This window comes from Pongo abelii, chromosome 18 (assembly GCF_028885655.2).
Source record: "Pongo abelii isolate AG06213 chromosome 18, NHGRI_mPonAbe1-v2.0_pri, whole genome shotgun sequence".
Taxonomy (NCBI): Eukaryota; Metazoa; Chordata; class Mammalia; order Primates; family Hominidae; genus Pongo; species Pongo abelii.
In genome coordinates, this window is record NC_072003.2 from 4576268 (window position 1) to 4593335 (window position 17068).

At 62.8% G+C, this 17068-nt stretch overlaps 2 protein-coding genes and 1 long non-coding RNA gene across 12 annotated transcripts in view; 1 reads left to right on the forward strand and 2 right to left on the reverse strand.

Moving 5' to 3' along the window:
- Nucleotides 1-17068, reverse strand: part of CORO7 (coronin 7) — an 86895-nt gene that overhangs the window by 30655 nt on the left and 39172 nt on the right.
- Nucleotides 723-12625, forward strand: VASN (vasorin). Its single transcript, XM_002826067.6, has 2 exons — nucleotides 723-1099; nucleotides 9969-12625. The coding sequence occupies exon 2, from the start codon at nucleotides 9978-9980 to the stop codon at nucleotides 11997-11999; it is 2022 nt and encodes a 673-aa protein (XP_002826113.2). The 5' UTR covers nucleotides 723-1099; nucleotides 9969-9977; the 3' UTR covers nucleotides 12000-12625.
- Nucleotides 12471-17066, reverse strand: LOC134760418 (uncharacterized). Its single transcript, XR_010137815.1, has 2 exons — nucleotides 16039-17066; nucleotides 12471-15864 (listed from the first exon to the last, which is right to left on the reverse strand). It is a non-coding gene; the product is annotated as an uncharacterized LOC134760418 (long non-coding RNA).

Consider the following 17068-nt stretch of genomic DNA (forward strand, 5'->3'; position numbering starts at 1 on the left):
CTCCGGAAGTCAGGAGCTGAGCTGGGCCCCCAAAGGCTCTGAGGCATGACTGACCACAAATGCGGAGGGGGAGGAGGGCAGAGTGTTTTCCTGGAATCCTCCAAGGCAGGGGATTTTTTTGGACTAGTCCAGCCCCTGGCACCCGCCCCTCCTGCCCAATCAAGGGCCACTGTCAACTGCAGCCCAGGCCCCACCCACCGACGGTGACCACCCCTATGCCTCCACATCTCAGGCTTGAAGCTGCCAGTAACTGTGGGGCTGTGGGCAGACCACCACTGCCCTCCCTGACACAGCCCCTTCATCTCATAATATGGTGGGGAAGAGAGTCCAGGGCTGCTCACAACTCTGAAGGCTGTCGTGGCTAAGAGGACCCTGAGCTCAGATTTGGCATTGGAGTTTGTACTTAGGAGGCTCTTGAAAGGGCTTTGTGTGGGCTGCCAGGAGTTTTTTGAAATTGGGATTAGCTACCAACAATAACACATTGAGAGATTTCACCTAAAAATCTGGATTTCCAGTTTCTCTTCAAAAATCCAAAGCTCTAGCTGGCCCGGGCTGGTCATGAGGACTCAGGCCTTACCAGCCCCACTCCCGCCATCCCGCCTCTCCAGGGCCGCAGAGGCCCTGGGGTGGACTTCTGGCATTTGTCACCTGCCTGGTGCCTCATAGGCATCTGGGCTGTGACGCTTAGGATTCCTAAATAGTCTCTCGCTTTTTACACAGAAAGCAGAAACCTGCCCAGTGTCATCCGGCAAACCCACGACGGGCAAGGTCTCCCCGCCCAGGTCGGGAGGCCGCAGGGTGAGGGCCAGGGCAACCCGGCCCACGAGCCCCTCGGTGGGGAAGGGGCGTGTCTCCACGCGGCTCCGCCCCGGCCAATGGGGAGAGGCCCCGCCCCCTGCAGCGGCGGGCCCGCCCCCCGGGACTCTTAAGGCGCGACCTGCCTCCAGCGAGCCGACTCCGGAGCCCGAGCCCGGGGCGGGTGGACGCGTACCCGAACGCGGTTGCCTCGGGACCCAGGACCCCCTCGGGCCCGAGCGGCCGGGAAAGACTGAGGCCGCAGCCTGCCCCGCCCGGCTCCCTGCGCCGCCGCCGCCTCCCGGTGAGTTTCTGCGGGGCTGGGGGGTTGCGGGCGGGGGAGGGGGCGCCACGGCCAGGCTGTGCACACGCGTGGGGACCGCCGCCGCGCGCACACATGCACTCTCGGACGGGACCGCGGCCCCAGCCCCGCACGGTCACCTGGGCCGCCCGGCGGGCAGGCCCTGTGCGCTCCCTCCCCCGCCGTCCTGGGACGCCGACAGCCCCGCGGCCGGCCAGGGTGCCCGACTGAGTGTGCGGTGAGCCCGCGAGGCTGCAAGCAGACAAAATAAACACCCCGTCCCATGCTTCCTCCTCCCACGGCTGGGCCTCCGGCGTGACCAGTTTTATGAATCAAACCCCTTTGAGGGGGATAGCCAAGCCGCAGGCTTGGGTTACTTTTGCCTCCTGGGGTCCGGCACTAGGTGCTGCTGTGCAGAAGGGCTGCCTGGAGTCCTCTGGACCCTTGTCACTCAAAGCACAGCTGGGGGCTACAGATATGCAGCCCTAGGGAGGGGCGGGGAGTGGCTGGTGGGCGTCCGATGCCCATCCTTCCAGGTGGGGGATGGACCTGTATTGGCCAGGGCCCTTAGAGCTCCGGGTATCAGGGTGCCGGGTCTCTGCCTCTGCCAGGGAAGGGGCTTTGCTTGGGCTGCAAACCCAGTGGCCTGGAGCCAGCCTAGTCCTTTGTGTCCCTGGGCTGGCAGTGCTGGGGCCTGAGGACTGCTGAGGTCCCCTGTGGTCACTGGCAGGCCAGCCGATTGGTGCCAACCATTCTGCCGCTCCCCGATTCGTTAACGATTGCCACATCAGGGTCACTGACCGCCTCCCCTGCTGTGGCTCAGGGGTGGAGGGTGCAGGGTGGAAGGAAGGGGTCCTGGGGGTCTAGGTGTCCCCATGCCTTTTGCACCAAGGACAGGTAAGGCTCTGGAGAGAGGCAGCGGGACCTAGAGCCCCCTTCCCCGGGCTGAGAGCCTCCAGGGCTGGGGACTGGATAAAATCTCCAAGGTTCCTTCACACTAGACTGCACTTTGGGTGTTGAGGGCATAGAGGGGTGGCCGGGCTGGGACCTTCCAAGCAGGGTCCATTAGGGCCAGTCCAGTGGGCAGCAAAGTCCAGGATGGGCCCAGCTATTGACAAAAACCCAACAGAGCTGGGGCAGGCGGGTGGGGGATGGGGAGCAGTCCCCTGAGTTTACTCTCTTCTCCCAGGGGAGTTGGCCTGGAGCTTCTGTAAACAGAGTGTCAGAGGCAGGAAGAGGCTCTGGTGATGAGCAGCCCAGCTGGATCCCCTCCAGACCATTATCTAGCCTCCCCTGGGCCTGGGGAGGGAGGATGCGCGTACGCATGCCAGCCTGGGGGCCGGGCACTGCCTGTCCCCTCCCCGCCCCCGTCTCCTGCACGTTGCAACAGCTGTCCTGATACCTGTGGGTCCAGAGGGTCAGATGGGGATGGGGATGGGGCTGGGGGCTGGGGTCCCAGGGCATTTGTCCAGATGGCATCTCTCTCTCCATATTCTGGGAATGGGAGAATGGGATTCAGCATAAGGAGCCTCTCAGACACTGCCCAGACCTGTGCTTACCCGAGGAAGGCCCCTCTGGCACGCAGCCCAGGGGCCAGGGAGATGGCAAGGGAGATGGCCCGGGCAGGAGATGGGTCCGCGGCTCCTAGCTCCCATTACTGTCACCCCCACTGACAGCCCCGGGGGAGCTGGGACAAGTCCCAGGTAAAGAGAATTAAGTCCTTGCCTGGGCTTATAAGTGAGTCCCAACACAACACTGGGTAGCCTCTGGGAACAAGAAAGCAGGGCCCTGCTGAGCCCAGGAGGGAGCTCCCACCTCAGCAGGCCAGACAGCCAGTCCTGCCAGTGAGCAGAGGTGTGTAGAGGGGAGGCTGCCCACAAGGATGGCTATCCCTGACCACTGGCCAGCCCTGAGCTCATGGGAGGGTAGCAAGGCCACCTAACTCTGTTAGTGACCTCTCCTGGACCCCCCATCAGCTGCCCTTAGAATCCCCTCCCTGGGCTGGGGAGCCCAAGGCTCTGTGCTGCCAAGAAAACCAGCTCCCCTCACTGCTGTGGAATTTGCGTGAGTTCTTGGAGAAGGGGGAGGGTGCACATGTGTGTGTGTGTGTGTGTGTGTCTGCAGGAGCACTGCCCAGTGGGCGTGTGTCTGGCGTGGGCGTGTCTGTGTGCTCGTGACTGGAGCAGGGCTGTTTATTTGGGAGTGGGTGTGGGTGTTTGGGGGAGCCTGCTTGCACCAGGAGGGGCAGGGCCTCAGCCTCCTTCCTTTTATCGGTTTCCACATTCCAGAGTCAGCCGGATCGCTTTCCCTCCGCGCTGGGCCGCCGGCCTCCCCCGCTTTTCCTCATTCCAGCCTCCCTGGGTGTGAGGAGGCTGGAGGAGGCTCCCTCAGGCCACCTCGGTTTTGGGGGGGCAGTGGGGGCAGGCGAGGGGCCAGTTATTCTCCAGGGTTGGAGACAGCCCCCACCAGACTCCTCGTGGGGAATGCAATAAGGCTCTGACATTCCTCAGGGGCTGCCTGAGAGATTTAATTAAGGAGGGAGGAGGGAGCCGGCCTGCACCGGGAAGGGGCTGGGGCGGCCGCTGGAGCCCCTGCTGGCCCTGGGCCCCGAGCCCGGCTGGGCATTGAGAGCAGTGCGGGGGCAGGGTTGTGGTTCAGTGGCCAGGTCCTGTTCTGTCTCCCTGAATCCATCCCAACTGCCCATTGATCAGCTCACAGACCCCAGGGATGCCATTTCTGCCACGGGTTGGCCAAGAACCCTGGGTGATTGTGGGGGGTTCGGCTTGGGGAGCTTGAGAAGGGCAAGACCCCTTCCAGGGCCACTTCCTTCTCAGACCCCCAGGCCCAAGAAGCTTAGGGCTGGTGGCCTTCCTTGGTGACTAAGGTGTTCTTCTGGCAAGTTCAGGGTTAATTGCAGGTTAGGGCCTTACTAGATGGGTGCTTGCCCCTGGGTGGGGACAGGGCAGTGAGGAGGCCCCGTGTGAGGGCCCAGCCCTGGTGGCATCACACCTGCCGCGTGCCAAAAGTGGCATCTGGACTGGCCCATTTCTAGTTGGGCTGCAGCCACTGCACAGCTCCCAGGGCCACAGGTGTCCTCCCTGACAGGTTGCACCTCTTGTGACTACGATGGCACGTCCCACCCCCCCAGGGGCTCACTTGAACTGGGGCCTGGCCTTAGTCACTGGTCTCCCTGCCCTGGGCTAACAGGTCTGGCAGCTGCCAAGTTACCCCTGGTGCTACTGAAGGCACCCACCTGGGGCTGGGCCAGCCTCCTGGGTGGAAGGAGGAGGGAAGGCACTGTGCCTGCCCTTCTCCCAGCCCTGCCAGCTGGTCCACACCTGCTCCAGGATCCAGAGCCTCCTCTCTGCACAGGAAGACGAGCTGACATCCTGACTGTCCCCTTTGCAGCCCTCTGTCCTGGTGTTCTGAACCCTGGCTGTGCGGAGGACTCGCTCAAGGAGCTTCTCCAAAGTACAGCTCTGCCTGGGTCTCACTCCTAGAAATTCTTTTTTTTTTTTGAGACGGAGTCTTGCTGTGTCTCCCAGGCTGGAGTGCAGTGGCGCAATCTTGGCTCACTGCAAGCTCTGCCTCCCAGGTTCACACCATTCTCCTGTCTCAGCCTCCCAAGTAGCTGGGACTACAGGCACCTGCCACCACGCCCGGCTAATGTTTTTGTATTTTTAGTAGAGACGGGGTTTCACCATGTTAGCCAGGATGGTCCCAATCTCCTGACCTCGTGAGCCTCCTGCCTTGGCCTCCCAAAGTGCTGGGATTACAGGCATGAGCCACCGTGCCCGGCAGAATTTCTTGTTTAATTGGCCTGGGGGTGGGGCCCCAGCATGGAGGTTTTTTAGAAAGCTTCCTGGGTGATTTTGATGTGCAGCCTGGGGGGGCAAAGCGCTGGCGTCACAGGTGGGAGACGGAAGCCCAGAGAGGGGAGTTTGCTTGGGTGAGGTCACAAAGCGTGTGAGTGCCTGACTGAGCTCCTGGCTGTGGCATTATCTGTGGAATGAAGAGCACCAGCTTGGGGTGGTGGATGGAGTAAGAAAGAGGCTGACACCCATGGGGACCCCCGCTCAATCACCAGCCAGGGGTCCCCGTGCCTATAGGGAGGGCCTACCTGCCGTAGTCCCTGAGGAACTCGAGCGAGGCCCAGCCCTCTCTGCCCCTTCTGTGAGAGCCCACGACCCCTGACCTCTCTGCCCTACCCTTGGGACTGTTGTGTCCCAAGGAAGGGGAGACGGGGCGGACCCAGCCGGGCCCTGCGCCTCCTCGGACACGTCAGCGAAACTGGAGCCAGCCGTCCTGGCCGCCGGCACAGTCCCGCCTGCCTGGAGGGGTTGGCGGACTCCCGGGGCTGGGCTGCTGCCAGGCCTGGCCGGCCACACAGAGCCTTGGCGGGCCAGCATGAGGAGCAGGGGCCCGGAGTCTCAGGGTCAGACCTGCAGCGCCCGTCCTGCACCCACTCTGAAGCATACGGCGCAGGAGGGGCGTACTGGCCTCAGACTGTCTTTCTGTCCAAGCCTGTCCCCTACTCAGCAGGCACACTGCCTGCCCCAGGATCAGTGAGATGTGCTTGCCAGAGGCTGATGTGGTCACCAGATGCCTGAGTCCCACCCCAGCCATGCTATCCCCTCGCCCGTCCCCGCCTGACCCTGGGCGTGTGTGGTGTACCCCAGGGGTGGGTGGGCGTCCCCCTGGGAGTTGAGATGACGAGTGCCTTGTCCTCCTTACTCATAGTGCCCCTCCCTGAAGTCCTGTGCCGAAGGGGGCCGCCAAAGGACAGCTCACCCACCACATGCCCCGTTCCAGAACCAGAGATACCCCACCCCCGCTCCTCAGCCCCCAGGGTGAAGGGCAGCCTTGGTGTGGGGACGTTCCATCTGTATAAAGCTGGCCTGAAGCCCTCTCCCTTAGTAGTACCCGCGCCCAGGGGGCAGGCAGGGTTCTGCGTTTATGAGTAACGCCCTCTGCGGTGAATGTTTACCGACCACTTAGCCAAGTGCCCCGAGCACAAACCAAGTCACCCCAGACACAGGCGCCAGGAGCAGCGCCCACTGCACGATGGGGGCTGAGGTGGGGGCTGTGGCCGGGCTGTGGACCCTGTCGCCCTATGCCAGCTACTGTGCCAGGGAGAGGGCAAGGCTGGCAGCAGCACTCAGCAAGGCTGAGGAACTTGGGTGGAGGAGGGAGACCCCAGACCCTTGCTGTCATCTTCCCACCCCTCAATGTCCCCGAATCCCAGGGCTGCCTCCGGAACACCTCCTGCACTGGGCAGAGGAAAAGGTCTCACCTCCCTGCCTGACTAGTGGATCAAATATCAAAGCCCAGGTCCTGGGATCACTAGGTAGAAGGGTGGGTAGACTGCAGCAACCACAGTGTGACCTGTAGACAGCCTCCAGCCCCATGCACACACCAAGCACACGCCCAGACCCCAGGCGGGCGGGACAGCTCCCAGAACTTGTTAAAAGAACTTCCCCATTTAAAAACAAACAGAACAACAGAAAACTACAACTCCAGAGGGTGAGGGGGCAGGGCTGCTTGCACCAACTCCAGAGGTGAGAAACTTAGGCCCACAGTTGAGAAAGGAACTCTGGCCTCTGTCCCCTGCCACCGTCCCCTCCACAGTCAGCCTTCCCTTGCTGGGTTCCTCTCGGTCAGCCTTCCCCCGCTCGGTTCCTCTCGGGGCTGGCTGATGGGTTCTCAGCGCCAGGAGCCCCTGGCGGCGCCCTCAGAGCTGCCAGCCTGTAGCTTACAAACTCTGGGGTTTTCCAAAGCTCCAGCGCTGCCTCCTCCCTCCTCCCTTTGCTGTGGGGGCAGAATTGGGGCTCAGGCAAAAGAGCTCACTGCACATTTTACAGGGCTGGGAAGCAGGCTGGCTGCTGCCTGCTGGGTGGTCAGCCCAGGACCCCAGCCCACAGTCCTGACCTAGACCCCTGTCCTGCTGACAGGGACGCACATCCCACAGCTCACTACCTGTCAGCCGGAAAGCCACCCTGTGGCCAGATGGACCCACAGCATCCCCTCCCCCTTCACAACCTTGCTGATTAAAGACCCAACAGATTACGGAGCCCAGAGCAACGGCTGGTCCCCCTCCCCAGTGCAGGGCGAAGAGCACCCCCCAGCACGTGCCCCTAAGAGCTGGCCTGCACACCTGGCCTCGCAGGGCTGAGGACTCCACATGCATCCCCCACTGCAGCCCTGAAGTGTCCCAGATACTCAGATGAAGAAATCGAGGTGTGAGAGCAAAGTCACTGTCTGTGGCCTCACAGCTTGGACACCTCTGAGCCCAGGGCTGCCTGCCTGGAGTGACAGCTCTTAACTGTGACCTTAAACGAGGCCCAAGGGGAGCTGAGGCTGGCCACGTGGAGGATCCCCTCCCACCCTGGAACCTGGCTGTACCCTTCCTGACCCTGTCCTGGCCCTGCTGGGAGGGCTAATTCAGGCAGAGGTGGCCTCACCCCCCACATGGACATGGTGTGGGTGGGGGTCACTCACAGCCCACATCTGGAGGCCAGGCCGCACCCGCCGTCCTCTGAGTCAGTGAGGGTGGAGCGGGTCCCATGGGGGAGGAGAAGGCTGGGGGTGTGGCCCCAGGGCCTTAGGTCATCAGACACGAGACCCCCTGGGGTGGGCAGGCCCGGCCAGGGATGTGTGCCTGGGGTTTGGGGTGCTAACTTCTACCAGTACTCAGTGCCAGGCCCTCCTGGGCTGTCCACTCGGCAGAGCTGAGCCAAGTGGGCCTGGAGACACCTATGGCAAAGGCAGGCTGGGTCTCACCTCAGGGAGGTGAGGGGGCACACGACAGCAAGGGGGACACCACTAGGTTGGGGAGGCTTAGCCTGCTGGCCTCTGAAGGGCGCTTGTTGTCACTAACTGGCTAGGGGCTCAGGGTCGGTAGCTCCTAGGGGAGACGACTCTGGCAGCGCGATACTACAGGTGGGCAGGGCCTGCGTGGGCCCAATCCCGGGGACAAGGGCTCCTTCCTTCACCTCGAGCTACCCACAGACCCCAGTGGCCACCTCACCAGTGACTTGTCTAATCTGTCCTGGGACCACCTGCTCCTCCTTCTCACATTCCAGGAACCTATGTACCTTGGGGAGAGGGAGCCCCATGGACGGGTCCCCCCAGCCTGGGGCGGAGTGCAGGCTGGGTCGGGGTCGTGTTCCCTGGACTACCTGCACGTCCTGTGTGGGGGAAGGGGAAGCCCGGGCTCCAGCACAAAGGGCTCTTGTGTGAGCTGCAGGCGCCACTGGGCAGGATGCTTCCTGGGGACGGGCTGGCACCCCGTATGAGGCTCAGGGACTTCTAGGGGTGCCAAAGTGGGGATGGCTGCTCCTGGGGACGGCCCCAGCGGTCTCCCCAGGAGTCTAGGTGATGGGGGCCAGCCACAGACCTGCCTGACTTCGGCAGTGCAGCTAAGATCTAGAGCCTGGAGCAGCTGGTGGGAGCCCCCGCCCCCAGGGCATCTGGAGGGCATGCATCCATCACAGGCGGCTGCTGCACACCTGGGCTCTGGCTCGGACTTGCTGGCACTGCAATGGCAGCGAGTCCCTGCACCTCCATGAGCCCTGCTTTCTTCTGTCTGCCCTGACGTGGCTGCTGGGGGGCTACCTGAGGTGACGGTAAACACTTAAGTGTTCCTTCGTCCTTCCCACTTCGCTGGCACATGGGAAGGACTTGCACCATCACTGCCAAGGGGATGGCTGCTGCTCATCTTTCTTGGTGCCCAGCTCAGGGCAGACTCCAAGAAACAGTAGATGAAGCCAGGCGCGGTGGCTCACGCCTGTAATCCCAGCACTTTTGGAGGCTGAGGCGGGCAGATCACCTGAGGTCAGGAGTTCGAGACCAGCCTGACCAATGTGGTGAAACCCTGTCTCTACTAAAAAAAAAAAAAATACAAAAATTACCCATGCATGGTGGCTGGCACCTGTAGTCCCAGCTACATGGGAGGCTGAGGCAGGAGAATTGCTTGAACCCCGGAGGCAGAGGTTGCAGTGAGCTGAGATCTCGCCACTGCACTCCAGCTTGGGTGACAGAGCAAGACTCCGTCTCAAAAAAAAAAAAAAAGTAGATGAATGACTCTGCAGAGTTTTCCCAGGCCTGACACTGCCCCTGGGGCTGCCATGTAGCCAGTGTTCCCACCTGAGCCCTGTGGCCCCCCAGCTCCAGCTCTGTCACCAGCCTCAGCTCCCCGCCTCCCTCCCTTACAGGGGACACCTGCCAATGCCTGTGGCCTCTGCCCCCCCTCCAGGAACCTTCCCGCCGGCCACTTCCTGGTGGCCCGCAGCCCCCAGCCTAAGCAGGTCTGACTGCCCAAGTGGAAAAACATGGATCCCATAGTTTCCATGTGAAGTCTTCCCACTGCATTCCCTCCTCCAAGGGGGGCGGGACACGGAGCGTGGCAGCAGGAGCCAGCGGCCAAGGCAGCCAGCTTCTCTGCTTACACACCCACCCAGCTGCCTGCCTGCCCCCTCTTCCAGACCCTGTAGGGAGGAGCTGCCACTCCAAGTCCCACCATTCTCTCCTTCCCTGTCCATCTCCGAGGCAGGGGATGGGGGAACCTACCTAGGCAGAGGCAGGAGGGCCTGGGGTTCAGGAGGAAGCAGTGCATGGTCACTGCACGTTCAGTGGATGTCACGCCCCATGATGACCTCGGTGTGCATTGGATATAATGACAAGGTCACACAGTGAGGGAGTGACGGGGCTGGGACAGAACCTGGGTCGGGGCACTGGAGACCTGACTCATAACCATTGGGTTCTCTTGCATTTGGGGGCAGGAGCAGTGAATTCCCTCTGGCTCTTGCTGGCGTGGCTGCCTTCTAGGCCCCTGACTCACAGTCTTCTGTCTCTGCCTCCTCTGTGCTCCCAGGGACAGAAGATGTGCTCCAGGGTCCCTCTGCTGCTGCCGCTGCTCCTGCTCCTGGCCCTGGGGCCTGGGGTGCAGGGCTGCCCATCCGGCTGCCAGTGCAGCCAGCCACAGACAGTCTTCTGCACTGCCCGCCAGGGGACCACGGTGCCCCGAGACGTGCCACCCGACACGGTGGGGCTGTACGTCTTTGAGAACGGCATCACCACGCTCGATGCAGGCAGCTTTGCCGGCCTGCCGGGCCTGCAGCTCCTGGACCTGTCACAGAACCAGATCGCCAGCCTGCCCAGCGGGGTCTTCCAGCCACTCGCCAACCTCAGCAACCTGGACCTGACAGCCAACAGGCTGCATGAGATCACCAATGAGACCTTCCGTGGCCTGCGGCGCCTCGAGCGCCTCTACCTGGGCAAGAACCGCATCCGCCACATCCAGCCTGGTGCCTTCGACACGCTCGACCGCCTCCTGGAGCTCAAGCTGCAGGACAACGAGCTGCGGGCACTGCCCCTGCTGCGCCTGCCCCGCCTGCTGCTGCTGGACCTCAGCCACAACAGCCTCCTGGCCCTGGAGCCCGGCATCCTGGACACTGCCAATGTGGAGGCGCTGCGGCTGGCCGGTCTGGGGCTGCAGCAGCTGGACGAGGGGCTCTTCAGCCGCTTGCGCAACCTCCACGACCTGGATGTGTCCGACAACCAGCTGGAGCGAGTGCCACCTGTGATCCGAGGCCTCCGGGGCCTGACACGCCTGCGGCTGGCCGGCAACACCCGCATTGCCCAGCTGCGGCCCGAGGACCTGGCCGGCCTGGCTGCCCTGCAGGAGCTGGACGTGAGCAACCTAAGCCTGCAGGCCCTGCCTGGAGACCTCTCAGGCCTCTTCCCTCGCCTGCGGCTGCTGGCAGCTGCCCGCAACCCCTTCAACTGCGTGTGCCCCCTGAGCTGGTTTGGCCCCTGGGTGCGCGAGAGCCACGTCATACTGGCCAGCCCTGAGGAGACGCGCTGCCACTTCCCGCCCAAGAACGCGGGCCGGCTGCTCCTGGAGCTTGACTACGCCGACTTTGGCTGCCCAGCCACCACCACCACAGCCACAGTGCCCACCACGAGGCCTGTGGTGTGGGAGCCCACACCCTTGTCTTCTAGCTTGGCTCCTACCTGGCTTAGCCCCACAGAGCCGGCCACTGAGGCCCCCAGCCCGCCCTCCACTGCCCCACCGACTGTAGGGCCTGTCCCCCAGCCCCAGGACTGCCCACCGTCCACCTGCCTCAATGGGGGCACATGCCACCTGGGGGCACGGCACCACCTGGCGTGCCTGTGCCCTGAGGGCTTCACAGGCCTGTACTGTGAGAGCCGGATGGGGCAGGGGACACGGCCCAGCCCTACACCAGTCACACTGAGGCCACCACAGCCCCTGACCCTGGGCATTGAGCCGGTGAGCCCCACCTCCCTGCGTGTGGGGCTGCAGCGCTACCTCCAGGGGAGCTCCGTGCAGCTCAGGAGCCTCCGCCTCACCTACCGCAACCTATCGGGCCCTGATAAGCGGCTGGTGACGCTGCGGCTGCCTGCCTCGCTCACTGAGTACACGGTCACCCAGCTGCGGCCCAACGCCACTTACTCCATCTGTGTCATGCCTTTGGGGCCCGGGCGGGTCCCGGAGGGCGAGGAGGCCTGCGGGGAGGCCCATACACCCCCAGCCGTCCACTCCAACCACGCCCCAGTCACCCAGGCCCGCGAGGGCAACCTGCCGCTCCTCATTGCGCCCGCCCTGGCTGCGGTGCTCCTGGCCGCGCTGGCTGCGGTGGGGGCAGCCTACTGTGTGCGGCGGGGGCGGGCCATGGCAGCAGCGGCTCAGGACAAAGGGCAGGTGGGGCCAGGGGCTGGGCCCCTGGAACTGGAGGGAGTGAAGGCCCCCTTGGAGCCAGGCCCGAAGGCAACAGAGGGCGGTGGAGAGGCCCTGCCCAGCAGGTCTGAGTGTGAGGTGCCACTCATGGGCTTCCCAGGGCCTGGCCTCCAGTCACCCCTCCACGCAAAGCCCTACATCTAAGCCAGAGAGAGACAGGGCAGCTGGGGCCGGGCTCTCAGCCACTGAGATGGCCAGCCCCCTCCTGCTGCCACACCATGTAAGTTCTCAGTCCCAACCTCGGGGACGTGTGCAGACAGGGCTGTGTGACCACAGCTGGGCCCTGTCCCCTCTGGACCTGGGTCTCCTCATCTGTGAGATGCTATGGCCCAGCTGACGAGCCCTAACGTCCCCAGAACCGAGTGCCTATGAGGACGGTGTCCGCCCTGCCCTCCGCAACGTGCAGTCCCTGGGCACGGCGGGCCCTGCCATGTGCTGGTAACGCATGCCTGGGCCCTGCTGGGCTCTCCCACTCCAGGCAGACTCTGGGGGCCAGTGAAGGAAGCTCCCGGAAAGAGCAGAGGGAGAGCGGGTGGGCGGCTGTGTGACTCTAGCCTTGGCCCCAGGAAGCGAAGGAACAAAAGAAACTGGAAAGGAAGATGCTTTAGGAACATGTTTTGCTTTTTTAAAATATATATATATTTATAAGAGATCCTTTCCCATTTATTCTGGGAAGATGTTTTTCAAACTCAGAGACAAGGACTTTGGTTTTTGTAAGACAAACGATGATATGAAGGCCTTTTGTAAGAAAAAATAAAAGATGAAGTGTGTTTCTTGGGCTCAGCCCCAGGGTAGAAGGGCTGGGTGGAGGGAGATGAAGAAGGAGCGGCCCTCACTGTGGGGAGCCGGGGCCCTCAGTCAGCAGCCTCTGGGCTTGGGCAGCCCTCCCAGGTGTCCTGACCTGGGTGCCATCCACCCTAGGCTTGAATGCGGTGAGGCTGGGCCCAGGTAGGAGCAGGGCTGCCTCTGGCCTCGGACAAGGACGGGTCGGGGAGCCTCACCTTCCCCAGGCCCGGTCTTCTGCCAGCAGGAGCTCTGGCCCATGTGCAGCTGGGAGAGGCTTGTGGCAGATGTGAGGCCAGGTGAGGCCCTCGTGGGTTGGTCTGATGGGCAGTTCACTGCCTGCTTTCCTCTAGGGACAGGGCCCTGGGCTCTCTCATTCCAGGACTCATGGATGGTCCTGGGACCAGGCGGCCTCCAGGACCTTCCCTACAGCGTCCCAGGAGAGCCAAGCGGTTTGCATGGCCCCAGCCCCATGCCACTCCACTGCCCAGCATGGGCGCAGCAGGAAATCCTGCTCCCTGCCTTCTGCCCCTGGCTACAGTGAGGGCTTTGGTGGGAGGGGAAGTGTGAATCATCAAAGGCAGGGACCCCATGGGTGGGGAGAAAGGGGCCGAGCCCCAGCAAGCAGGAGAAGCTGGGGGACAGGAACAAAGGGCCCAGGCTGGCTTGCAGATGGTGCCAGGATGGTGGCCTTGGGATGCCCCCTCAGCCTCTGCATTAGGGATGTGCCCAGGCTTTCCGGAAACCCTAGAAGTCGGAGCATCTTCCAGGAAGGCTGCATGCTGAGGTGGGGGCAGGGATGCTGAGTGCAGCTGTGGCCTGGACTGGGTGCAGGGAGCTTGGGGACAGTGGTGGATACACAGCACCTTTTCCTGTTACCCTCAGTGGGATGGAGGGGAGGGGACCCACTGGGCTGCCGCTGCAGGGGCACCCAGAACATGCTGCAGTGAGCCTCCTGCAGACCCCATGCCACTGTCCCACAGGTCATGGCCCTAGCCCCCAGCACTCAGGCTCACCCCTGGTGGCACAGAGTCAGCCCAGCCAGACCCAGGGAGCAGGCCCCGCCGGGTGTTGATGTCAGCGCCGAGTCAGGCCCAGCCACGCGAGGCTCTGGATTCAATTAGCGGCTGCTGAAGGCTCTGGCACGAGGAGGGAGGAGGCGGGCCGTGGGTCATGGCGGGCAGTGGGTGGTGGCAGTGGGCCTGGGTGGGGCCCCTTCTTCCTGAGGCAGCGGCGGCAGCCCAGGTGGATTTCCTGTAGGCCTGGGTCCCATTAGGGGAGTGGCTGCCGCCAGGCCTGCCTCCCCCCGCCCGTGGCTACACCGTCAAAGGGGCCTTTGTGGGCCTAAGGCTGCTGCTGAACACGGCGGCTGCTGAAGAAATGTTTTCACTGCAAAGCAAACCTGACCGAGTGGGATGGTGGCGAGGGGCAGTGGCAGGGGGGTGGCAGGGCCCAAAGAAAGGAAGCCTTCCCAGGAACAGCGTCTGGAGTGTGCCATCAGATCAGGGCTTCGGGGAAGGGGAGAACCCAGCCAGGGGGCGACCAAGCTGAGATGCAGCCTCGACCCGGGACAAGCCCCCAGACTCTAGGCCAGGGACCAGGGGCAGGCGTGGGGGTGTGTGAGCCCCCATCACCAGGTGCTCACTGCAGCAGGCCCTGGGCCATGTGGACGACACATGCTCTTGTTTCATGCCTGGCAACCTCGTCTATTGAAAAGGAGCGGCCGCAGGGAGGGAAGACAACGTGCTCACAGTAAGTGGAGACAGGACCCCAGCACCTGCTCCCCAGCCACGGATGGGGCTGCCGGCCACGCGGGAGGGCTTACGGCCACTGTGAGCTACAGAAGCAATAGACCCTACTTCTATGGGGATAGGGGGTGATACAGTTCACTCAGCCCCCTCACAGGCGTTCACACACTCATCCCCGCTCAATTCACACCCAGAAGCGCGGCACCCAAGACAGGTGTATCTCTGCGTCTCCAAGACCAAAACATGAGCTGTTCCTTTGGTACAGGCTGCCAGTCCCTCTCGTTATCCCCCCACCTCCACCCTGCGCCAAGCATGGTGCCAGGCACACAAAGTGCTGGGCAGCCCTCCGTGGATGCTGCCTGAGCACAGACAGGACCTTGGTGTTCAAGGCTGGCCTGGCTCCCAGCCCCTGCTCCTCTCACTGTGGCCGGCTTCCCCTGAGATACTCCACGAATGTCAGGGGAAGAGCATAGGTGGGACCACAGCGGAGGCCCCTGGGTGAGGATGAGGAGGGGACGGGGTGTGTGCACGAACCCTGGCCTCCTCTAGCCCTCATAAGGGTACACACTGTTTTGCCCAAGCCAAGATGGAAAATCTGTAAAACAGAAGAACTCGAGAGTGGTGGAGTGGATGCAGTTGCCAACCTCCCCATTAGCCGTGCCCACAGATGACACTCCAGACTTTCCATGCTCAGCCCAGATTCGCTCAGAGGCCCCGGCACCCCAGGGAGTTAGTGGGGGGCTCCAGCTTCCAGGACGCCTGGGGGTGCAGGGGACCTGCCACCTCTCAGAACAGCTGGGGGGCTGGCATACATCCTTGGCATCCACCAGCTTCATGGGGGCTGGTAGAGCAGGGGCCAGGGCTTGGGGGCAGAGGGGAGAGAACCCTGGCCTGGCCACCCATCTGGGAGTCATTTGAGAAATTCCAGTCCTCACTGGTCCTTCGAGGCTATTCTTAACTGTGGTAATTACAGGGTCAGCCTTGGCCAGTGGCACCGTGAGGTCTGGGCATCATTAACTCCCTCCAGAGGCCACACTGGGGCCAGGCAGGAGATGCTTGCAGGGGATGGGGACCCTGCCACTGGGGGCGGAGCCTGGAAGGCAGGAAGTGGTGGGTGGAAGTGACTGATGCCGGGTCCCTTCACACCAGTGCCTCTGCTGGGGGCCCTGCAGGGAAGGGGCTGTCTGACCTAGAAAGGTCTAGAAGACAAGATGCCAGGCAGCTCCGGGCCCGGGATGGGGGACATGGGGCCAGATCCTGGATGTGGAGTCTGAAGGCCTGGGAGCTCTGACTCCTCAAGGTGGGGTGGGTCCCACTGACTCCTCCCTGAATCTCCAATGCCCAGAGCAGGCAGGAGGCTGAGGGCAGCCCTGACTCTGCCTCTTACCCTCCATATGGCTTCAGGGAAGGTGCCGAATCTTGCTCCCCTTTGCCTCCCTCATCTGTAAAATGGGCCTTGCCAGCTTCTCAGCCCCTCCCTGGGTGTGAGAGGATGGGAAAGGGCGTCACTGTCACCCTGACCCCTACCCCTCCTCTGGGCAGCTCTCAGCCCGGGGAAGCCCTTGGCAGGAGCTCTCGCTGGTACTCAGGTGGAAGCTCTTCTGGGGACTCCCCGCAAGATCCCACAGCCTTCCTTACCCCCAGACACATACCCTTGCTGCTCCCAGAGCCTGGACAGGTCACTGTTGCCTGTGACTCAGTTTCCTCAGTTATGCAATGGAAGAATGAATAAGCTTGCCAAGCACCACCCCTTTCCCGGCTCTGACGTTCTCGGATCCCCCTGCCTGTGAAGATTCCAGCAAGGCCCTCATGAGTCACGGGTGAAGCTTCAGAAGGCAGATGGAGTCCCTGTCTCTCCACCCCGGCCCTGCCTGGCTACGTCTCTGAACACCCCCCCAGCCTCAGTCTCCCCAGCTGTGTTGTGGGTGGTCTGAACAGATGAATCACTCATAAATGCTTGCCCTGAGCCTCCTGGTGTCTGGCTCCTGAGCCGCAGTGGGCCAAGGCCATCTCTGCACACAGCTGACTGTGCCTGGCCAGGACCCCGCCAGGCACTGCCAAAAGCCCTTTCCACACACTTCTGGGGGCAGATGGAAGGATGAGGTGCACCTGGAGCCCCCCCAGGCTGCCTGGGCACCAGCCCCACCTGGGAATGCACCTCCGGATAGAACAAGACAGCCATGTGGCTGGTGCGGAGTAGGCCGCATAAACCTCAGTGGGCCGCATAAGCCAAAGCCCACCTCCACCTCCACCTCCACCTCCAAACTGCCAGGCTGTCCAACAATGCCCACGTCCACCCTCCTATCATAGCCTGGAGCCTCCCTGGGCCTCAGCCCTGCCAGAACATCCACAGAAAAATGAAGCGTATTCTTGCACTTCGGGATCACACCTTCTCCCTGAATGCCAAGCATACCTGTGTCAACCCCCGGCCATGAAACCTCTAGTGACCAAGGGCCCACTCTGCTACCAGGGGCCAGAGGGGCACCTGAGCACCTGCTGCTCATGACATCTGGAAGCTCCGGGGGTACAGGGCCAGGTGTCTGTTGCAAGGCCTTGCAGCCCAGATCAGGTACCCCAGAACACCCCGGAGATCAGCCTGCCTCACTGACAGGCCGGATCAGGTACCCTTGCCTGCGGCACCCTGGGTCATCAGCACCCCCAGCCCACCTGCGTGCCGCAGCT

Bases quoted from the DNA above. Each gene is read 5' to 3' on its own strand.
- VASN (XM_002826067.6), top strand. From the start codon at position 9,978: ATGTGCTCCAGGGTCCCTCTGCTGCTGCCGCTGCTCCTGCTCCTGGCC.